This window comes from Gasterosteus aculeatus, chromosome 12, assembly GCF_964276395.1.
Source record: "Gasterosteus aculeatus chromosome 12, fGasAcu3.hap1.1, whole genome shotgun sequence".
In the NCBI taxonomy this organism is placed as follows: Eukaryota; Metazoa; Chordata; class Actinopteri; order Perciformes; family Gasterosteidae; genus Gasterosteus; species Gasterosteus aculeatus.
Genome location: NC_135700.1, coordinates 3,691,731 through 3,716,375, shown reverse-complemented (window position 1 = coordinate 3,716,375; position 24,645 = coordinate 3,691,731). Strand labels below are relative to the sequence as shown.

The following is a 24,645-nucleotide window of genomic DNA, read 5'->3' as shown; positions in this document are numbered from 1 at the left end:
GATCCACCAACAAATTATGGGTCGAGACCAATCGCTGCCGAACAAACAGGGATCACAACCTGTTTGTGTAACACATCTAAGAGTAGCAGCTCTGATCTCATCATGTAGGATAAAACACCGGCTGCATTATTTTGACAGATTTTTTTAACAATCCTTTGTCTGCAGTGGGTTTTTTGCCCACATTCAAAAGAACATGCAATATCTCTCGACAGGCTACAGCTCTGATGTAGGCAGGTATTAGAAGGCGGTGTTCACTCCTGCCTATGAGAACAAAAAGCGAAGAAAATGAGGGCATCATTAGCTATATTAATAATCATCTGCCCCTCCCTTCTTCCAGAGGCGCTGTAATATCAAGAACCATTAGACATGCAAATAACAGCTCCATCCTTTGGATTAGGAAGGAAAGAGAGAAAAATGAAGAAGAGGGATGGCTCTGGCAGAAACAATTAAGACATCCTCTTCGCGGAAGCACTTGGCAGCAGCCTTCCGACTGGTAGGAGGGGTGGAGGAGGCGGGTTGGGGGGGGGGGCAGGAGAGGTCCTTTGGCTAGGCAGCAACGTCAACACGCTTGTCTGAACGAATGTGCAATTGCGCAGAGCGCGGCTTTAAGATGTCAGATCACCTGGGAGTGGACGGCGGCCACAAGCACAAAGCTCTCCCCGGCTGTGTGTCACGGTGCCACTGTACTCGTGCCACACTCCGTCTGGAGCGCCGAGCGGGAGGAGGAGGGAGAACAAAGGAGCGGGAAATCAGTGGACGAGAGGGGGAAGAGGACGCGGAGTCGTCGCTGCTGTTTTTTGAAGGGTTGGACAGCGATGGACGCGTTCCTTTCTGTCCCTTCCCCAAGTTCAACGCGCAGAGGCCTGCGGGGCCTTTCCTCCGCCACATTAGAGCAACGTCCAAGGCCCGTCGCGCTTACATAATCAGGTCCCGTAGCCATCGGTCAGCTTTTACACCCCGCTGCACCTCTCCAAGATCACAAAACCAAGAGGCAACAAGCAGAATCACACCAAAGGCCTTGTGGGAAACTTGATGAAGTAGATCTACTAAGCGTAATTTAGACCTTCCTTTTCTGCTCTGCCCCATTTCGCTGATTGCCCTGTTACCTTCACTTCATTTCCAAATTCTTTTCACTTCATAACAAAGCCAGCAGAGAAAAATCCATCTTTGTCTGTTAAAAGGTTACCGAAAGAAGAAAACAGGTTAGGCCTAGAGGGTATGCAAGTTGTAAGACCCTGCGGATGAATTAAAAGGTCCTTTGTCAAGACCAGTTAAAAACGGGTAGTTTCTCTATCAATCAATAACAGACCGAAAAATAAACATGCCGACTGTCCGTCTGAGTCTGCCGCCCTGGAGACGAACACCAGACAGCCGGGAAAAAAAAAAGTAAAATAGAGTCAAAAGTGACTCTCTGAAATGCTCGCGTCTCCTCACATCTCTCTCCCTTTCGCTCTTTATCACTCTCTTCCCCCTCTCCCACTCTCGCTCTGAGTCTTTCTCTGGAATTGCCCGTCGGTAATGTCAACAGAGATTTCACGGCACAGTGCCGGTGCATCTGCCGGGCTCACATTTCCCCTACCTGTGATTTACATCAGAGAAGAGGCTCACGGGGGATTTTCCATGCCAGCGGAGGGGAGGGGACATCGTTGGTGTGTGGTGGGGGTGGGGGGTGGGGGGATGTGTGGAGGTGGTACCCTGGGGCTTGACGCAGGAAGGCACTCTAACAATGGTGGCATAGACCACCCAACTGAGAGATGCTTTTACTGCAAAGAGAAACCTGCATGACTGCATTCAGGCTCCTTAAATGTCACCATTCTCCTTCTTGAGCACACTGCTCTCACGCCGATATTTCCTGCACATCTTTTTGGACCTGTATAGTATGTTATGTGGTTAAGCTGGAATGTTAATTCATTTTTCATTAATTGTTATTAGTTTCAAATTGTAGGTCATATTTAGTTATGGTAAAAAAACACATGAAAAGTAAAGAGGGATAATAGTTGGTTTGTTGAATTTAATAAATCATTTTAAAAGAGAGATAATACAATAGTGCATTATTACTAACCAGATGTATATGTGTGAGTTTTATTGTAATGACTTAATGCTGCGAAAGAAACAAATGAATGTAAGTAAATCTTACAATTACCTTTACCATTAATACCATTCAGTCTAATAAACAATATCTCGTTTTAGTTGCTAGCATGACTATGTATTTTTTCTAATATAAAAAACAGCTGCATGCTGGTCCATTCCCCCCACAACTAAACCCACCGGATGTATTAGCAGCAACAGGCGTGCTATCCGTCACATATTCAGCCAACAGACGAAGAAGCGGAACATGTTCCGACGCATGTCATGTCCGGAGCCAACTAGCGGGGAGCGACGCGTCTTTTGTCTCCAATAATAAGACGTGAGAGCTCGAGTCATTTCAGCATCGCACAACGTCTCGTTCCGGGAAAGACACACAGTGTGTATGCTGGAGTACATCCACGCTGTGTGTAGAAATCTCCGGCTCCAGCATGTGTGTATCCCTGTAGAAATGCCCCCTCCCTATTACAGCTGACTGGTAGATGGATGCTGGCTGTCACACCTGCCTGACTTTGTTCCTGCCAGATGCGGCGGGGTCACAGGGAAAGCGCCCAAACACTCATCAATCTCAACCATTGTCCAACATTCTCTCGGCTGCGGCAACAGCTTCCAATATCCATTTAGTCGCTCCAGATGCTGGCAAAAAATGCTTACACACAGAAATGGGGTGGCCAAACCTATTGACCCGCGCTGTGGGCATGGGTGGAGGAAAAAAGAAAAGGAGGTCACAGGATGGGGAATAATCTCTTAAGAGCTGGTGGAAAAACAAATGTTTGAGTTGGCGTCTCCCTCTGCAGGGTCGTCACTGTCGGCAGTGAAAGAAATTGAATCGGGTTTGTTTACTGGGTGTGATGCCGAGAGCATGTGCCAGTGTACTCCAGGTCTTTGCATTTAATCACAGCGGAGCTAAACAGAGGAGCTGAGGAGTCACATTGAGACAAATCAGGAGGGAAGGAGACTGGAAGGTCTAAAGGACGCAGGAACAAAACCACACCAATCACATAACATTAACAAATGGTTCCATGGGGGCTAGGGGTGGGTAGGAGGTGAATGAAGCCCCGCTAAAAGTTTGGCACTGTATCCGAAACTGGAATAGCGTGCCTCAGACGGAACGTTTTGCCTTTTGTCTCAAACACATTTGAAAGAAACTCCGGGGCTCCATAGTGGCGCCACACAGAAGCCAGAAAAGTAATTTTCATCATTGTGGCTTATTGCAGAGTTTTCCAGCACCGGAGAAGCCAATCCGCTAATGAGGAGGGTGGGGGGGGATAGTTTAAGCCTCATACACGTAATCGTTTTGCGGGGGTTATTTGGGCTTCCTGCCTGTCCGAAAACACACAGACACAAGCCATTGTGACGTCGGCGAGCAGGGAAAATCCTTGAAGGTGTGTTTTGAGACTCTCGGCCAGCCGACCGTCGCTGTGGGTCCTCACGTCGTACTGCAGAAAGATGTTTTCATTTGACAGCACAACACTTTTTCACACGCCGTAGTTACTCAGGCTGCTAAAATGCTCCACCGACAGTAACGGTGTGAAAATACAGCTCTCTCTCTCTCTCTTTCTCTCTGCAGCATTCATGTCGCTGTCTTTTTACACATTTCCACTCTCAGCTCTTTCTCTCTCCTCTTTTTAATTCCCCCCCCCCCCCACACTTCTCCTCCTCTGAGGCCTCCTGAGGGTTGGGGAATAATTTACACAAACATAACAGGCAAATGGGATAAGCGCTCATGTTGTTTACGGGAGGGATGAGTAGAGAGAGAGAGAGGAAAAAGGGGGGGAAGAAATCATCACAGCGTGCGTTTCTATTCCCGCACCCACATTAATCGCGAAGAAATGAGAAAGTTGGTATGCAGATGCACTTTGATGCTGTCACTCACACGGTGTGGGGCTTTTGATTAAGGCCTCGGCGGTGCATCGGAGGCCCCGTGACCGCACTTAGCAAGCTGGAGCCATTCAAATTAGAGCAACTCTGGATCACCCCCACCCGAACAGTCTTCTTCGTCTCCCAACTCGGTCACTCACTGGGAGAGCCTCGATACCGGAAGATAACGACATTAATTGCCAGTGCTGGTAAAGCAGGAGTGAAGCGCGAGGCGATGGGGATGTCATGAGAATTCTCCGGAGAACACTTGGTGATCATTAACACACATGTAACTTAGTACATTTACTTAGAATGTTTGCACTTTACTTGAGTATTTCCAATTGTATCTATGTGTGTGAACCATTTTTTGCATTGTTTACGTTGCTGTCTTGATGTAGTGACAGATTTGGTGACAGTTCAAGCCACTTGTATCGTAAAATAGTAATAGGCAATATTGAGCTTGGTATTTAGGTAAGATACTGTTTGTAGCAAACTCTTCCATGTTACCCTGAATAAACACCCCAGCTTTATTGCATTAATAACAATACTCCAATAAGGGACCACTCTGCATCGATTGATGCTTGAAAGTACATCATGCTGCCCCTATACAAGTATTTATTATTGGGAATATTAGGGTTTTTTCTTACAACATTTGAGGATGTAGGTACTTGCTCCAAAGTAATCAAAACAAAAGACAATCAGTTTCAAGAGCATCAGCTGGTTGCTATGGCTACACCGTGGTTGCTCTGGTAGAGCCGTCGTTCTACTCTCCGACCCTGAGAAGCCTGGTGCAAACACTACGTGTTCATCTCAAAGAAAAGATTATTATGATAGTGTTTTCTCTTTCTTTTCTGTGAGTATATGACCTTATCTTTGTATCTTTATATATCAGGTACGAGGTCACTCTGCCATATCCATTCATACTCTACTGTTATTTGCTAATGCTTTCGGGTGTAACGGCAAAAGTATTTTTGATACTTCTTCTCCACAAAAAGTATCTTCCATCTGTGACTTCCCACAAGCCTATTAACTAAAATGCCACATGACCAGAATGTGCCCAGTTCTATTCCTTTGTTGGATTTTTCGACCTTTGTTGCACATCATCCCACTCTTTTCTCTCTTGAGTGTCTCCTGCCAATGAATGAATATACTAAAAATCTCATTAGCAAAAGTGTTTTAGAATAGAGAAAGAGTCACCCTTCATTTTGTCCCTTCAATAGACGGGATGGCCTTCATGGAATTGTTTTGTTGGATTGCTTTCTGTCTCCCAGCGACTCATTCACTCTTCACATCGCTTCCCTTTTACTCCGTTACATCAGCACTGTTGCTTTGAGTGAAAATGTTAAATAATCAGACACCTATTGGAGCATAAAGCTAATCTGGGTTCAAAACCTTTCACTTGTCTCAATGTGGTTAATGTGAAGCAAAGTAATACAATATGGCGTTTCTTTGAATTGAAGAAAAATTCATCTCAATTTAAATGCCACGACAATAAAGACACTCTGTGATTCTCAAAGCTATAGAGAACTCAAGGCATCACAGCCGTACGCGGTCACAGGGATTCTTATTATCTCCTCCAGAGACTTAGTAGTAGCTGAAGCGTATTCATAACGGCGTGTCCGCTCAAGCTCGTTTGTTTTGGGATGCAGAGAACATTGGGACACGGAAGTTAAATAAATTAAGTACCCCTCCATGTTGTTTTTAAAATACATGAGAAAAGAAAAGATATTTTAAATAATCAATGAAGTAACTCTTCTGTGTCTTGTGCGTGGATCCGGAAAGCAAACCGTCTCGTTCTGTGTTATTGAAGTAAATATTCATTACTTGTAAGATTTAGTCTTTAAAAGAATAACAACTTTTAATCGCAATTAATCGCAATAAATGAATTTCTAAATGTGCGATTAATTAGGTCATTTTTTTATCTAGTGACAGCCAAAATATAATATATATATATATATATATATGAGGCGTACCTTTGGTTTGTACTGTGGTGGAATCGCTGCAGGTATTTAATAAACTGAAGAAACTCCAAATATCTGAGTGTATTTCATGTTAAAAACCCTCCTTCTCTAAGGTGAGTTTGAAGACTCATATGAGCTGAGAAAAGAGAAGTGTACTGTGGTAGCCTTCCTCCTTTTGCTCATCTCTCAAGTTCTTTCATTGTTCGCTGCTCAAGATATTGATTTAGTATCAATACGTGGCATACGAACACACCAAATCAACACCATCAACGTTATTTCCAAAACACTATAAATCAAACATCATATAATGAGAAAAAAAATATGTTGAGAAATGATGTGATACTTGTATTGTTGAGTTATACAAATATGATGCATGGTAAAAGGGCCGTACATGAATAGTGCTCCTGCAGTCTGCAGACCACTGGAAGCTCTTTAACACTACATGTGGTCATTACCTCATTTACACCCACCCATGCCCTGATGGCAGGAGACACCACACACAGTGACACCCCCCCATCAGTAACCAGCATCCACACACCGTAGTCACGGTGACGAGAAAAATCCACCAGTCGTCTGATTGAAAGACGACCCTGCTCTCCAATCACTAGTATCGCTAGTACCCCTCCCCTTTTTTCAAGGTCCGATGAGTTTTCAAATAGAAAAAATGCATAACTGATAATGATAAATTTGTGAGGACAAAGGGTTGAAAAAACTGCTTTCGGCGAGCGGCGTCCGTGTGGGTCGGACAGGCAACCAGAGAAAGAGTGACACTTACGGGGTATGATGACACTTCCACTCCGCCGCCCACTCTCTGCACGACCACACTTCCTCTCCGCCTTCGACGAGTCCCGGGGACATCTTCCATGCACGCTGGGTGTCACAGCAGACGGATGAGTGGCTTTAGCAGCACAATGCCATTTCCCCTTCTCACACTAAACTGTCACCCACCCAACCCCTCCTCTCCCTCCCCCCTCCATGCTTTCCTGGCCTGCCGGGCCTTCGTGCTTCTTGGCCCAGACTGTGATTCTCTCTCACACACTCGCACGCACACAACAAGGATGAGGCACACATGCTCAACCACAAGTCCGTGCCTCTTTCTCTCTCTCTCTCTCTTGCTGTGATTTGCACTTGGTGGGAAACCGCCGCGCTGGCCATGTCACATCCATCCCACTAACCGGCTCGGGGAGCCTCTTCTTCTTTCCAGGCTAAGTGAGTGCCAGATTGCATTCGTACTGCATTGCTAAAGGTCACAGAACAAGATCTCGCACACACAGCCCACACGGCTCAAAAACCACAGCAGACATGGGTCGTCACCGCCAGATTGCTAAACAATAACAGAATGCTTTACATGAAACGGCATGAAATCCATCAGCACTGTTTTACAAACGACACTCTTGACCTTATAGAGCTGTTACAACTCTCGCCGTCGTATGAATGATGGACGATTTTAAGAGCAATGACTGCAGTGACTGAGTACAACATTCTGGCCTGCACACACATACACACACAGACACCAAAGCTGTGTGCCCAAGTAGCTCCTACCACCAGTAATCATTATTGGGACAGTTGCCACCACTGCCAGGGAATTATCATAAGCAGCGTACTGCTGTTTTGCTCTGCCCACCAATGACTGGAGAATAAACTGGGAAAAGAATAGAGGAAAAAGAATAAAACACATCTGAGCATGAAACAAATCACAACCCCTAAGACAGCACACAACATACAGAATATTCAAGAGAGAAGAAAAACTACGGAAGGATGAAAAGACCCCCCAAAAAAAGTATCTCCAGTAGAATTCAAGGCTTGCCAATGTGAAAGTTGAACGCCACTAAGAATACAAAAATGTGCGACCAATTTCCTCCCATTTATGTTGGCGGAGGTGTGAGCAGCTTTTGTGTCCACAGTAAGAGTCAGGCGGTTTCCTAAATGAAGCCTGAGACGATACACACAGCCACACTGTATACAGGAGAGAGGGGTTCCACCAACATAGCCATTAATTTGTATCAATACTCGCGTAATAGAGTTCCTTGGGCAAAACGCATTAAGCCCTGTGGTACAATCCACCCCTCCTCTGTTGCCCCTCTCTCTCCCATTAATCTCAGAGTCTCCCTTTTTCCATCAGTATCATCACAGACAGCCACAATTTTCCATTTCTGGAGTGAGAAAGGGACAGGGGGTAAAAAGCCTCATCCAGTATTACATCTTTTCTACTTTAGTACCAGTCTTCTGGGAAAATGGGGGCAGCTTTGCAGCCAGGCTATCTGTTTACATTTTCTTTACAAGGCGATATTGGAATTATAATTGTGTTGTATGGCGCCTTCTTTTGTTGCCTTGCTTTGTTTAAAAGGTCCTGTGGACCTGGGGAGATGAAGAAATATGAACCCCCTTTTGAGGGATTTGATTACTGAGGAAGAAAATGCAGTTGCACATTGGCTTTTTTCTCTCCTCTTCTTTTCACCTTTTTTTTCCTCCAGGTGCCAATCTCTAGTGATCCTCGTTTTCAGAACCGAATAGCTTGCTGCAACGTGGCAAAACAAAACACACAAATTGTCGTAAAAAATAGTGTGTTATGGATAATTATGAATTATATTATTCTATTCTAATATTTCTGTAACAAACATACATTATTAAAACAGTTTTATATATATATATATATAAAATCAATCGCAATAAATGAATTTCAAAATGTGTGATTAGTTAGTTAATTTTTCAAGAGACAGCCCTTATATATATCTTGATAAAAAATAAACACATTTTAAAATTCATTTATCGCGATTAATCACGATTAAAAGTTTTAATCGTATTCTTTTAAAGACTAAATCTGACAAGTAATGAATAATTACTTTAGAAAGCGTGTATTTTAGACACTGTTTGATCTTTAAATGTATTGTTAACACAAAAGTTGCCACAAAAATCATCCCCATGGCAAAATTCCACTGGGTGGAAAATGTAGAACTTTATGTTTTCCTTTTGCACTTTGCTGTGCAACTCTCCATCATTTGACGGCTGTGTTTGAAGTGCCAACTTAGCTTAGCTAGGACGTTTTCCAAACCACTATCTTTTTGTGTCTTCGAGACATGGCTGTGGTTTTCTTCAAACTGGGTGCCGCGTGGGGTAGTTGAGATGGAAGTAGCCTAGCAGTGCTTAAAGTGGTCCGTTTACCACTTAATCTCGGACACATTAATCGCATAAATCAACGTGTTAATTTTGACAGCCTTTATATATATGTAAACGTACACATATACTTTAAACAATACTGCATTTATACAGGTTTTGGACCCAGCCGGTAATAATTCAATACAGTGACTTTTGAACATTGTGAATGCACGCTAAAAATAGAACTAAATAGAATAAGAATATGTTACTTTGGTGACAACTGAAAATATATATATATATATATATATATATATATATTGAGAAATTAATTTGTTTTGTTCTCCAACTGCTCAGTTTTACCATGTTTATGACAGAAAAAAGAAAAGCTTTATCGGTGCAGAACACAACAACGCAGCATACATATGGATAATTGCTGATATATTCCTGCAGCTCAAATACATTGCGTGGTGCAGTCGTGTGAGACGGTGAATTTGTATCCTTGATAATGTTCGAAATTAATTAAAATGCAAAGCCAAGGGCCCAGAGTGCAACCACAGGTTGGTCGCAGCCAGAGAAACTCTGATGAGCGCGAGCCTCCAGAACTCCATTGTCCATTTAACTGATGATTTCTAATTTCATTATTATTATTATTTTTGCCGCCATTTGAATGAGACAGGTTTGCAATTTTACACAACAATTTCCTGTGTAATATCATTCTATCAATAAGTAATTACTTGCTTGGCAAATTACTGTGTAAAATGTTCATCGGAGAGGAGAAGATCCATATCAATTGTGCATTTGCATAATGCAAATGAATCCGCCGGGAGAGAAAAAAACAACAACCTTCCTGCCATGGTTGACAAGCGGATGCCAGCGCTGATGCTGGAAAGGCGTAAGTGCCTTTACTTCAGAGAACTATTTTCTTGTGGTTTTTTGTTCTTTTAACAGACGCTGCTTCCATGGGAAAACAAAAAAAAACGAAACAATATTTGACAAGCGGAGCAAAGGTTTGTGAGCAGTTTTCCACTTGTTAGAACTCGGGCTGTAGTGGAGGATGAGCTATCTATTAGGCTCTCCCCCCATTAACGCCCCCTCCTCTTTATTTAATATGCAGGATTCAGCCCTGTCTACTTGCTTCTAATCAACTGATAAGACGAAAGGCCTTTTTCTACGGCCCCTGGAGGATGAAAACCAAACTCCTAATGGCCATTAGTAGCAATTAAGTTCTGTAACTGCCCAACCCCAAACCCCCACTCTCTCTGCTTTTGCTGCGTTGGCCGTTTAGGCGCATGCGAATGTGACGCGCGATGTGTGAGGACCGTGAATGCGGCTCTTGAGCGGTGCAAGGTACGTTTCTCTCATGGCCTACCGTGATCCGCGTTAGATGACAGACACATTTTCCGTCTGATCGCCTGCAGTGATTGGAATGCGTTTGTATATTCGTAAGCACTATGCATGCACCTCCGCATGTGCTCGATTTGAAAGCACGCTCACAGCGTGTCAATTCCCGCATGACTCAAGAAAGCCCTCAACTCTCCTCCACTCTGAAAGCGTGATTAACAACCCAAAATACTGAGTTCACTGTAATTGCGGCGCTGTCAAAGGCATCTTGAGGACACGATGCAGGGCTATAGTCTGTCCATCCCGGCATGCACCTCCCAATTAGTCAACTCAGCTACTTCTGCTTGCTGAACTCAGGAGTGAGATTTTTATGCAAAAGCGTTCAAGATCAAACAGCCTCTGCCCTAATCCCCCCGGATTCAAACCTCGGGAGTGTGATCCTTATCGATGAACGCGGAGCACAATCCCAATACGTATGCACTGAGACAGCCATGACATGCGTTTTCCCTCCCTGCAGGGATGAATACCCACGATCTGGTGATGGTATTTGCTCAGTTCAAGCGCTCCGCCCTATCTTTATCTGCGTGGTACCTGCATATGATCCGTTCATAAATCCCCCGAGATGGGAGATGACTAACTGGAGAATAAATGGGATATTGTGACTATTGTTGAGCTGAACAGCAGCATCACAAATGTTGCATTGCTTTCAGCGGGTGTGTGTGAGCAGCAGTATGTTCTGTACTAAGTGGACAAGTGTACTGTAGGATTCAGCTGTGCAAACAGGACAATAGGAGAGCCTCACACACACACACACACACACACACACACACACACAAACAGCACTCAGCAGTGACGAGGACGGACGTTGTCAGAACACTAATAAACAGCCATTGCGTTGCTGTAGTGTGGTAATTATACGTCCCGGGATATCAGCAAGGTATTTCTGAAAAAACACCGGCATCTACAACGGCAAAAAGGTCATCAAGGCAGATATGACATTAGCATTTTGACTGCACACACACAAACACACACACAGGTAGACACACCAACAGGATAATGTCATGTTTGGTTTTCTGGCCACTCAGTGAGACAATGTGTGCTTATGTGTTGATGTGCCCACGCTACAGCGGGCACGGAGGGACGCTGACAAACATGCAAAATCTCCTCGCGAGAGGGAGTTCAAGCAAGTGCCGGCTTGTGTAAACGCTGGGAGTGCTGCACAGATTGAGATGAGGAGGAGGGACCTGTGATGGGGGGACCTGTGTGACTGACCCTTACCAGATGGAAGGCTACACTGGCCTTCGAGGCGGCCCAGGTCGTTGTCCCCCCGGTGAGACAGCATTCAAAGATCTTTGGAACCATTCAAATATTACCGCCTCACTGCAGCCCCCCCCCCCCCCCCCACCGGTCCCGCGTAGCACGCAGCTACGTAATGCATACGAAGCACAGAAACTATACATGAAAAGGACAGCGTGCCATTTGGCAGCGTTCCTCCTCTCCTCTCATGAGACTCCTGTGGGGCGGGGGGGAGTGTGTGTGTGTGTGTGTGTGTGTGTGTGGGGGGGGGGGGGTTCCCTGCAAGACGCAGCTCCTCGCGTCTTTATACGCTTCTTATGTGGGCTGCTTGCTACTTGAAGAGAATTTCCTCAAAGGAAAATATTGTTGACAATGTTGTATTTTTGGATACTCAGTTCAATTCATGACTCAAATGGCATTCTTTATTACACAAGGGAAGTACAATACATTTGTTGTTGGGATAAACACCATTAATTATTAATGGCAGCACATTGATGCCACACATAGGTCAACTGGTGAAGTGGACATTCTGGATTGCCTGTACGTTTGAATGTAAGTGTGAATGTGTCAATGTGTGTTCAGCCATGTGATAAATATGCAGCCTTTGAGGGTGTAGCCCTGCCTCATGCCCAGTGCATGCTGGGATTAGTGCCAACCCCATGTGACCCAGAGCAGGATAAGCTAAGGAGATGGATAGTTCCGTTATGATGGCAAAGTCAACTATGCATTTACATATAATTATTGAAATATTTTAAATTAAAGCTGAAAACTGATTCCTGGAACTAATGAGGAAGTGCCATAAACTGCTTCCATTCTTGTGATACTTATATAGGCTTATAATAAAATAACCTTACCTCTCTCTTGATTCATTTCCTCAGTAAATATTGTAAAGGTTAGTTTATGGTCTCAATCTCTAGTATTAAGTATTCCCCAATACCCCATGATGTTCATTTAGTAGATGATGGTTAATATAGAATCTAATAGACCATAAAGCGAAGACGAATGTGAACATTCGGTTGTGCTTAGTTCCACCCTCTCGTGTCACTTCTGGTGACCGCCAAAAAAAGTAAGGTGGCCAAAGCCAAATGACTAAATGAGGCTTCCATTTAAATGGCTACACCTATAAGCTGTAAATGGTTACTAATTGCACAACCAAACAATACAACCTCTCAAGCTGTACATAACCAGGCTGTTTTATTTATTAGTAGATACATCTACATAAAGTAATCCAGGTGAGGATGAGGATGTGTTTCTTTATGCGTGCTTGTTGAAAACATTTGTGTGCCGTTCTCCAGTCTCCTGCTGCCGTGGGAGCTGGGGCCTCAGGCAATGTTTTCATAAATATATAAAAAATTAAATTTCATTCACCTATAAAAAGCACAACAAAAAGCACACGTACGAGTCGTGAATTTCCTAATTTGAACTTCAGTTCATGTTCAATTCTTGATAAACGTAAACACGCTTTAATCTTTTATGACGGCGTCACCGAGTCATGCGCAGCCCACGTACACAGCCGCACCGCATTCAAACACTGTGATAACTAAATGCTGTACTCCTCCAACATTACACCAGTCCAGTGTTTCATCAAATTCATCTGCGATGATGTTACACTAATTGGATGTTCTATTATTCATAATAGCAGACGTTTTTCTTGGAGCTCAGTGATTAAAACACAATAGAAGAAGACCGGGTGTTAGCAAAGATATAGTTAATATTTCATCAGATAGACGACGGGCGCATGTCCGATCCACGAGCACAACAACATGCAGTTGCAGCCAGGATGAAGGCAATTAGCCAGACTTCCATAACAGACGGCCTGTACACCCTGAAAGCTTTTCACATATTCCTGGCATCTCTATTCACTGTCCCTCAACACCTCACTCACTCACTTCATTGCCATTGAGAGAGACGGAGGAGCTGAGTGGGCCGAGCGTAACGCGCCGCGTCCCTCCTCGTGCGCGTGGCCGCCGGCTGACAAACGCGAGTTTGCCAGGATTCTTTGAGAAGAGTCCTAACATCCTGCACGCACGCACCCATGATTCCCATTAAGCATTCATGATTCATCTGGATTTTATATTATAACGTTGTGAATTTTTCATGCGTTTGCCCCTCTCCTCCTCCACTTCCCACCCACCCCTTGTCTGAAGTGTGGAAAAAAGCGAATTAATCAAACATTGGAGGAATAAAGAAACGAATAAAGTGTCACTTTCTCACACACACACACACACACACAGAGAAGAGTGTTTCCATCATCACCACCTGCTTGTTACACCCAGGGTATTTTTTGATTATTTTTCATGAAGTCAGTTCATTTGTAAGGCTCAGGCTAGATGTCACATGCACCTTGGAGACAAAAACACAAGGATGAGGCATTATTAGAGGGATACAGGTGTTGTCAAAGGTAGAGTGGGAGAATAAAGTATTGGGGGTGAGGTGTGCTGCCCTTTTAAGTTCTATCCTCCCCTCCCGTGGCTTTTATTTCAGTTCATTTTTTTGTCTTTCTGCGGAGGGGATCATTACACCGAAATAATTCATTTGTGAGAAAGGTCAAAGTCACTGTCTGTTGGCAACCAGATTCAGGAGTGGTTTTGTTGAATGGGAGAAGAGCGCGAAGGATGAGCATTGATTTTTGTGCGTGTGTGTTTTTTTTCTATTGTCATCCCCATGATTGAGGTGAGCAACCTTCCCCCATCCACTCAGCAGGGATGATAATCATCATATTTAATACCTGTTATAGGTTAAGACACCGATCTCCAAGTAAATGTCACATCCACTGTTTACCGTGGTCGCTTTGTTGTTATTATGTCGCAGGAGGCGGGTGAGCAAACTGGGGAAGGAACCATGGGAAACCAGAGTGAGGGGGGAGGAAATAAGGAGGCGGAGGAATGGGTTTGAGCACTGTCATCTTTGGAGTTCCAGAAATAGACACATACTCCTCCTGCTGATACCCCCCCCCAACCCCACTCCTCCCTCACCCCCACACCCTCCCCCATTGTCTTACCGGCCCCCAAAACCCACGTGCTCCCAAGCAAAACCGTGAAGCCAAAAATGCACATTCAGTCGCACAATAACAACATCCATTCTTAACGAGATTACTCCCGCAGTCCCAGTTTGGCTGATGGGACGTGTATGGGAGCAGAGGCACGGGGATAAGCCGCCTGCAGCATTTCACATACGCTGGGCTTCATCCATAGGAGAGGAGCCGCCTGGGAGGGGGAGCCAAACACTGAGCCCACAAGAGTGCACTGGCACACGGAGCGGCGTCTTTAGCTGCCGCTGCCGTGCCCACAGCTACCGCGTCAGAGGCAAGGGGCAATTAGCAGGTTTCAGATAATCATAATCTTTTGATTTGAATAATCACATTTTGAATAACTGTAACCTCATTTACTGTCACCGACACTTGGCCGTTTTGACTGGGAAGCACAGAGCAGAATGTCCGACATCAGGCTCTTTGATGGCGACTTAATTTAGTCGGCTCTCGCTGCTCGTTTTGAATATGATTACACACGGGCCGGCGTTTCGTCTTACAAATCAACAACTGCTTAAATGTCCGCACGAGACGAGGGACAAAGTAGCTTAAGAACCTCAGATTGCAAAAATGCATCTTTCGATGCTTTAAGAAACATGCAATAGAACCAGGGCAATTTTTTGAAAGGGAACCAGGCTCATTTAGCCAAAGCGCGCAGGGGCCAGGCTTTTGAGGTGAAGTGCTTTAATTCCTATAAATTAGTTAGAGCAAAGTTGAAGGCAGAGTGCCAGATAATTTAGCCTGCTAAGCGTTCCACCTCCGCACAGGCCAGCCCCGGTGAGCCAGGGAGTGTGAGGAAGGGGAGGCAGTTAAAAGGCCGCTCGGGGTGGGGGGGGGGGGGGGGGGGTGTCAGTGTTGGACGTAATGAGAGGCGGGGGCTTTATCCCGCGTTTCCACCGGAAGAGTTGCACGCCGCTGACTGACAAAACACTGACTTGGGAGAGGGCTAATCACGGCGGCGTGGTCCAAGGTGAATCCATAAAGGGGCCATTTGCTATGAATTAGGAAAATGATGCACGAGCTCAGGAAAGTATAACCCCCCCCGCTACCCACATGAGCTCCTGACTGTACAACATGGATTTAATCACGCTGAGCCACAGATGCGAGTGATAGCGGCAAGCTTGTTATTTTGCTCAGGGACTCCGTATAGCCACGGCGATGGATGTGCTTTCCTGTTAAATTATAATTGCAGCTGATGCATGTACACAGGAGAGCTGCCGGGGATCACAGACGAGACGCGTATGCCTCCTTACGATACACTCGGCTGAAACGTGATTTCAGCTCCCCTGAGGAAATAGGTGGAAATGCTGTACAGTATGACATTTAATGCATGGGGTGCGCTAGGTGCATGTGAGAGTTGGGGCGGGACATTGGGAGATGCCTGTTTGTATGAGTGAGTGTGTTTGGAAAGACATAAAAAGAATGAGCGATTTATTTTTTTCATTTAAAGTCCGCCAGATTTTAACTTCCTTTGCAGTGCTTCCAAAAAATGATGATATTACCTTCGGCTGGTAGTATGACAATACCATTTTAGGTACAAGCAACTGCAATACAAAAAGCAATAATGCCGGTGTCACAAGTAAACACATATAGAGCAATGTACAGAGACATCTTTCGTGGATATGACTCTGCTGGCTCTTCAACAAATGTTTGCAACATAGGTGGCAATACAGCCCCTCACGGACGCGCTGTATTAAATAGTGCACACATAACCCTCATGTTTAGGTATAATCCTTCCATCTATATTTAGTCCATAATACCAATAAACCCAACGGACGGTTGTACAACACACACGTACGCAGCTTGTTAATGGGAATCCGGATGGCAACAGAGTCATAGACAACCTGTCAAGCTCTTGGAGGGCAGCACTAATGTGATCCCACAGCTCCATCAGAGCCACCGCTGGCCCCAGTGTTTTATTACAGACCGGGAGGGACAGACAGAGGTAGAGATTGGAAAGGAAGAGGGAGACTGTGACCATGGACCCATTGATATAATGGCCCTGCCGGCATTAGTGATATACTGTACAGGTGAGCCTCGGGGAGAGAGGGGAGCCGGTAAGAGAGCCGGAACGCGGGTAGAAGCAGAGGACTGAGGGATGTAAGCATGCTTTTTTCTCCCTTTTTTTCTAAATTACACAAGAGGGAAGGGATGGAGATCTAAGAGCTGAGAGACAGAGGAGCTGCTGCTACACTGCAGCTCAATACGGATCTTTGTGGTCGGGCCTGAAGAGAGATTACAGAGCCGTATTCCTGGAGCTGTTGTAGGTGTGAGAAACTAAATGGCATGAAAGTCCAACAAACATCGACGGGGCTTTCTATTCCTGAAATTGATGACAGCTTCTTTTTTTTCAATCTGCCCCCACTATGACACTGGAACCTGTGTCTAATTTGGTCCATATTATGGAATATATTATATCCGAGCCAATGCTTATAATATATGTGTCATAATGGCTATCAATCACCTGCAAAAATTCTGCTAATATTCTCGTTAACTTTTCAGTCCTCGTCCATCAATCAAAGGCAGAGCACAGACATCCGCTCAACTCTTGGAGCCAGAATGAATGCAGATTGAGGTTTGATATCTTCGCTAATCGGAGGGGGGGGGGCACATAGTGCCTTCGGTCCGCTTAAAAACCAGCATCAGCGGGGCCTCCGGTAGCACCGGGGAGTCTCCAGGTTGCCCGTAGGAGTCAATCAAGCCTCAGCTTTGACTCGCGCCCGCCGCATTGCCGTAGCGAGACACTAGATGTTAACAATAACGTTGTGCCGCACCCTTCTGGCACTGGAGGCTCACCCGGGCTCAAGAGTCACTCTCTACATGACCACCCAGTCACACTGGGAGAGAAAAAGAGGTGGAGGACAGAGACAGGAACTCATCTCCCACATTAGCATTCCAAAGAGCAGAAAACCACCGAAGGAACAAATCCGGATACACCATTTAGTAAACGAGTGAATTCATATTGAGGGCACCTGCTCGGAGGAAAGCTGTGAGCCAACGTTTGCAAGCTGTGGACGGTTACCACATGAAAGAAACTCTCACAGGGAAGAACGAAGGCTCGGAGATTATAACCCTAACTGTTGAGTACTCTACCTATGATTACGATGTCTTAACCATGATTCTCTGTCCTTTAATTGGGCACAGTCTGAAGAAAGCACTCTGCTCCGCTATGTAACATTGACCCGACCACACCGCCAACTCCAGCCAGCTTGTGCTAAGCTAATGCACAGTCAGTGGGTTAATGCGTGCACGTGATATGAGGAGAATATTACCCATTTTTTAGAGGGTACATTTGTGTAAATTTCGGATTACTGGGGAAGGGTCGTCAATTTTGAGGGGGGAGCTTAACGGACATATTACATAATATCACCTCTGCCTTTTCAGACATCTTTTACCATCAATCTGTACTGTGGCTCATCTTGTTGGGATTCCTGTCAAACAGCTTGTTTAGAGGAATGAAACCTGTGTTTTTTTCCACCAGTTCTCACAGAGACAAAGACATGTCCTTTCTTACAAACATCCATTTTCTTTACTGAATCAACAATCAGAGCCCTTTTTCTCCCTTTTTGTATCACGTCTGTCTTGCAGTTCAGCCTGAATAGATAAATATTAATGGTTGATTATTAATTCTCTATAGTGCAAAAAAACACGTTCAATACTGTGGAGGATAACAGCTTATGACAATAAGATGAGGGATTAGTTAATTTACCACATCTGCACTACAATTGCCCCGACTGGAATCTATCATTATCAATCTTCACGCGCAATATTCTAAATTATCCTCGGCAAGTGAAAGGAAAGTTGTGTCTGACGTGTAAGCAACACAAACTGCCATCAATCTGCTTTGGTGCAAACACAGCAAATTGTTCAGTGTTTGTCTTTTTGGTTCAGAGGCAATGTTTTGCCTTTAATGGCCTGGTGTAAATGAGCGGCTTATTTATAGGTTTAAATAATTAAAGCGGCTTTGATTGAAGAGGCAAAAATGGCACGAAAACACGGCGTATACCTCGTACTGTGTTTGAATGGGCTTCCAACAACCCGGTATGCTAGAGAATGTTGATTCTATTTTAAAACACGGCTTACCATTTTTCATCATGGATGTGCAATCGTAAATCGAGAGCTGCTTCCCCTTAAAGTACCCTCAGCTTGTCTTCCAAACGCCCGCATGAGAGTCTTTCCTCGCTGAAGTGGGATCTCGTCGACAACAACGGGCCAACGCGAGTCAGCCGGTCTGCGGCCCCGAAAACTTTTGCGCCAATCCTCCTTCAACACTCACTTTGCCTTATTCTCAATTTAATGGCCGGATATTTCCAAAGCGTCCCCCCCGACGCACGACCAGTAATCCTAAAATCCCTCCCAACGCTATGTTCCTTTTAGCCTACAGCTGAGCAACAATCTTTTCACAGCTGTCTCCACTGCTTCCCTTTAACAGGTACTGCATGTCTGCTCCCCCGGCGCCAACGGGACCGACGGGGGCTGACGAGAACGCCACTCACTGAATCACCATGTAAAGAGAAACGACTCGCCGGAGAAGAACAGCGAAAGGGAAGGGCGCTGTCACGCCTCGTGGTCGTCCTCCTCGCTCTTCCACAACCCGGCCCTCCTCTAAATCCCCACCCTGCTTTCCCCGCATTCATGCTAATAGCCTGCGCTGAGAGAGAACAACGAGAATGACACGCCGTAAAAAAAAAAAAATCGATCGCGCAATCTCTCCCTGCCCCTCTCTCCAAACACTATCTCTCACCGCGTTGGGGTGGCTGAGGGGAGCCGCGGTCGCAGGCAGAAGATCAGGGACGTGCGCGCTGTATAATTAAAGCTCAGAGTGCAGCGGCCATGAAAAACTATGGGATGGAAAGAGTCCAATCTTCCTCGATCATAGGCCCACAACTACAGCGGAGAAGAGGGAGGGGGGGGCTGGAATATTTGAATCGCACCTCCCCACCCGTTTGATTCATTTTTTAATTAGGCGGGAGAAAAGCAAATAGAAAGGGATTGGGAGGGAGAGAGAGAGAGAGAGAGACTTATAGTCTCAAACCAATCCAGTGCCATCTTGGTTTAACGTCGGACTTATCTCAGTTCTGCCAGGCATAGTCATGAGCACTTAACCTTGCAGTGAAAGCAAGCCATCACCATCATCATCATCATTTCCTCGCGAAAGGCAATGTCGAGTTCTTCTTCATCCTCAGGCCCTCCCCCCCCGCCTCTCTCCCCTCCCCTGATCCTTGAATGTCCTTCCACCGGAAAGATGCTCATACCTGTGACTAACCTGTCCAACAGTCAAGTTTGCTGCGAAGCATTAGCCGAGGCCTTGAGAGGAAGCATCCTTCATGCACACTTGATTCGGTGCCTCCAATCCTCGGCTGACAATCCGTGGAGCATTTCTCACACGGGCCACTGGCACACTCTGTGATATTCTGTGAGTGTGTGAGCTCCGAGTTATGAATCACACCTTCCTGTCCATCTTTTTCTTCTTTGGCTTTCTTTTTCAAGAAACATTTTCAAGTAAAATATCCATCAATATATAACCAGGTTGAGATGTCAAATCTTTGATGCTCAATATCTGGCAGCTGAGATCTAACCTTTAAATTCGAAGCTCTGGTACGTACGGCCCCGGTGAGCGCTTATTTGTTCCGGCGTTCTGATGAACAGCCCTCGTCGAATCCAGCAGAGGCTGCCTAATTGACTGGCCTGAAAAATTAATGCATCACTTAACAGCATTTTTGTGTTCGTATGGTATTTAGAGAAAACAGGTGCAAATCCCACATGGTGGCAAATATTTAATTGATGCAGCCATATGACAATGATGGCGATAGAAGAATTAGACAGAAAAAAAAACAACACAACAAAAAGTATTTAAATGGACCGGGTGACTTATTGTTCTCAGGCAGGAGTATTTTTTTTGCTTCGGTGCTTTCAGGTGACGTGTCTGTGGGTGTTGAAAAGAATATTTATAGAGCACAATGCACTGCAATGGCAATATATCATACAAAACAAAAGTCCCACGAATTAAGCACCACGACACTGTTTGCAAAAGCTATTACAGAACGAGATCAAATACACTAGATGGCCTGCACTCCTGCCCATGCCAGAGAGGCTGGCCCATATATATTTTCTGGAGGAGGGAAGCGAGCGTGGCAGCCAGGCTGATTCTCCCCAGGTGAGTCCCGGCAATGAGCTGTGAACAAGCTGCTTTGGCCGCTCTGGCCAGCAGCCTTTCCCTCCTCTGAAAACCAGCCGGACACTTCCATTCAGGCCAGGGAGCAGGTGGCCCTTAGCCGGGGGATTAGCCTCATCATAGAGATGATCAAACCATATAGCAAGAATAAACTTCTCAAATAAACCAACCACGGCAAAAATAGACCTCTTTTACGTAATGCACAGATCTAATTTAACCAAGAAAAAGAAATATATATGTATGGCAAAATTTGTATATCTTTTTTTTTCAACGATTCTAAACAGCATCTGTGTGTTGTTTGGAAAAGAAATTGAGATATAAAAAAGTTACATTCTGTGTGACTGCCACATAGTTTCTTGCATTTCAAGGACAACCAATACAGCAGAAAATGTTGCCACCGTTATTTGATGAGAGTTTAATTATTTCCAAAAGCATTTCAAAAGGGCTTCCCTCCCCTCAGACGGGTCCGTCTCTCTTGTCCCCATATCTCTGCTCCCCCTCGACAAACAAAACCCCCACACTGCCCATGGGAAGTAAAAAAAAAAAACGGAGGGAGCATTCAAATGGCCGAATTAATGTTTCCACACGATAAGCGAGCTTAATATAACGCTGACAATTGCAGCACTCACCCTGCCAACCAGAATTGGATCGGGTCCAGAAAATTCCTCCAGCACAAACATTTGATTCCAAACCCATCCTCTCTTGGCGCGGCTCAGTAATCTTTGTCCTTCGGCAGGACCGCTCGCTTCCGCTGCGGACCCACCAGTTTGTGTGCTTTTGGACTGGCCTACGATGGGAGTCATGGACACACAAGGAACACACGTAATCCACACCAGTAGCAAGGACATCCACAGATCCACCAGCATCTCCTCGGACCGCTTTGGCATTCTGTCCTTGTGTGTTTGGGTTGTTTTGTTTGTTGGTTTGTCTGTTTGTTTGATGAGAGTCTTCTCTCTCTCTGTCTCTCTGTCTTGGTCTCTAGTTCCCAACTCTTCGCTTCAGATCGACGGCTCCTTCTTCGATAATAAGGAAAAGGTTACTTGTGTCCTCTTTGAGCGGCGGAGCTTGCATTCATGGTGCAATAAAGGTCACTTGCACGGCTTGGCATGCCTCCATCGCAGTTGGTGAGGGGTTGAGGAGCGCAGCGCAGCATCCCTTTGGCCGTTATTCCGACGGGGAGACCTAAAAGGGAGCAATCAGAGTTGATTGTTAGCCGTCTTTTAGTTGTGTGAGGAGTTGTGTTGGGAAGAGGTGGGGGACAAAAGGGGAGGTAGGAATATGAGAGAAGAGACATTTTAACAAATCAAATGAGTGAGCAAATGTGAAAGAGAGAACGTATTTCTGTATTTTAAAAAAGGATTTACAAAAACAGGACAATTATTCATTGCAACTGATCTTTCTTCAGCAGACACGACCCTTCGTTCCAATCTTGTTGTCATATTTTGCCGCTACAAGCGGACAACAAATGGGTATGTCTGTGCTCTGAGGCTATCCAGCCCACCACATCAGATTGCCTTGCTTTAATCTGTTTTTCTGAGGATTATCCGGGAAAAGATTTTGAGCAATTACATGTTCCTTGTGATTAATGCTTTCACAACACATTTTGTTTGAAACGGTGTTATGGGCGGCAATCAGATTCCTCAAACACCGGTGCACGCAGGCAATAGTGGAAGCTCCAGATACAGAGAGTGGCTGCAGAGGAGCAATGTCAACGGCGCTGACATTCACTGATAAAACAGTAATCCAGATGAGATGATTGTGAGGGTATTTAGAGGAGGTGTTCAATCGTTGAGCGAAATGTGTGATATTACAGCCGTTTTTCTAATCAACATTGACGTTAACTTTTTTTAACACAATATGACTAATAAAATGACTTAAGACATACAACAGATTGAAACAACTGCATTGAAAATCGTGTAAATGCCTCGACGATTAAAAGCAGTTTTTGCGTTAACGTTCGTTTAATCAGCTCAGTCTCTTCCGTGTAAAAGACACTGGTGCTCATTGTTCTCCAGAATGCCAAACCACAGGAGAAAAAAAAAAAGCACAGGGTTTTCTTTGAGCTGTCCTCGGCTACAACTAGTGCAGGTGGAAATGCTGCGTGTTAGTTCTGCTAACTTTTACTCCTGCTGTGGTCCTTTTGCTGCGCGCTTCCGCGCACGCAGTGACAGTCAGCTGTGCCGTGTTCCACCTGAAGCCAACTGCGGTATCACAACGTGCGGAACGATTCAAGTTACTGTGACGTTGCCCAACTAATCCGAAGAGCGAAAGAGGCGCATTGTGTCCTTTTTTAAAGACGAATATAAAGAAAATATCCGTCTAATAAAATTCTAAATTCTAGATCTATCTATTATCAATATTCATTTTCCGTCTTTCTTTTTGAGTTTCTGGTCGAGGCGGCGCGTGGCTAAGCGGGCGCTTTCAGGACCGCGGGGGTCGGACAGCCTCCCGCCAGAAAGCAGCCGCTCGGCCGCGGACCGAGCGCCCGGCAGCGGCGGAGCTGTCCAAGGTCCTCCATCGGCAGGCGCGATGCGTTGGTTTTTCCCCCAACGTCTCATCACCCGACAAAGTTCCAACTACTTGCCTTTTAATTTCCCCTGCGCCAGTCTGCGGCACGTACCCGGAATCACCCGAATTCACCCTCTGTCTGAAGTTGTATCCTTTGAGGAGACATCGCTTCCAATCAGCCCGTCCCACAGCGCATCAAATGGGGCACTGGAGCGCACCGGCACTCCGATTACCGGGAAACGAACCACATAGAGGCGGCGGGTGCGCGACTTCTGACTGGCGAGGGGGGGTGAGAATAAAGAAGAAACCTAAGTTGCAGACCTTCCTGCAGACTTGCTCCGTGCCTGGGAGAGAAATGCATTGCATCCACGCCTCGGAGAAGTCCTGTTAAAACCCCTCCAACGCAAACCAGTAATACCTGTTAGGTTTCCAGCACATCGCTGTGGCGGGCGTACTTACCGGTGAGACTTGCATCCTTCCCCGCTGCTGCATCGTTTCACCGTTCCTCCAAAAAAAATAGGCACCAAAAAAAACGAAAAGCAAGTCCAATGCGTTTATCTAGAGGCGGGCGGAAAACGACCAACAGAAAGCAAAAGAGCCGCGGAGAGGCTGGAAATCCGTCCTGCAGTTTGTCAAGGCGGAGTGACAGTGCCGGGGTTCTCTAGTTGAGAGCTCCGACAGGCTCGCCGGCCGACTGTAAAAGTGAGGAGGAGATGGAGGAGAGACGCGCGGAGGCGATGAGAGCCTCCCCTTCACGGCGCTCATTGGGTTGATGAGGAGCCGGGTCAACAGGCGCACAAATGAATGCGTGCAGCTCTGCCCAGCCACCGACGCGCAAAGGTTGCCGTCTCCAATCGCCAGTAACGCTGTATAGCTGTAGCTGTTACAAAAGGTGTGTGCAGGTAACTATGCTCTCATTAGTGCGTTCTTCTCTATATTCTTCTAACTAGCTTTGACGCGTGAGTTGACCCTCAATTCTCTCGGCTATTAGGGGAATGGTGTATGGAGATTAGTGAAATGGAACCGAGGCTGCTCATTTACACTGTCACTTAAGCAATGCACAGATGGACGCGCGCATTGGACGCGTAGCCCTGTGGGTAATCAGCATTTTGTCCCCGTCCCTCTAAAGTGACATTTCTGCGGTTTAGTTTATTTGTGTTCCTGACACATGAACGTGTCTGCGCATGAAAAACTAAATCCCGCGTTATTAAAAGACAAGGGAGCAGGGAGAGTGTTGCGCTGCTGTTATTAAAGACAGTTAGTGAAAAGGTCACGCTCGTCATTGCGGGGCTGGG

The 24,645-nt window shown here is 45.6% G+C and overlaps 1 protein-coding gene across 2 annotated transcripts in view; it reads right to left on the bottom strand.

Moving 5' to 3' along the window:
- Nucleotides 1-24,424, bottom strand: part of cdh8 (cadherin 8) — an 82,613-nt gene extending 58,189 nt beyond the window's left edge. For both annotated transcript variants that reach the window (XM_040161077.2, XM_040161086.2), the window contains exons 1-2: nt 23,810-24,424; nt 21,472-22,024 (exon numbers count right to left, since the gene is read on the bottom strand). In XM_040161077.2, coding sequence (XP_040017011.2) covers nt 21,472-21,729 — 258 coding nt within the window. In that variant the 5' untranslated portion in view covers nt 21,730-22,024; nt 23,810-24,424. The remainder of the gene's footprint in view (nt 1-21,471; nt 22,025-23,809) is intronic.
- Between the last annotated feature and the right edge of the window lie 221 nt (nt 24,425-24,645).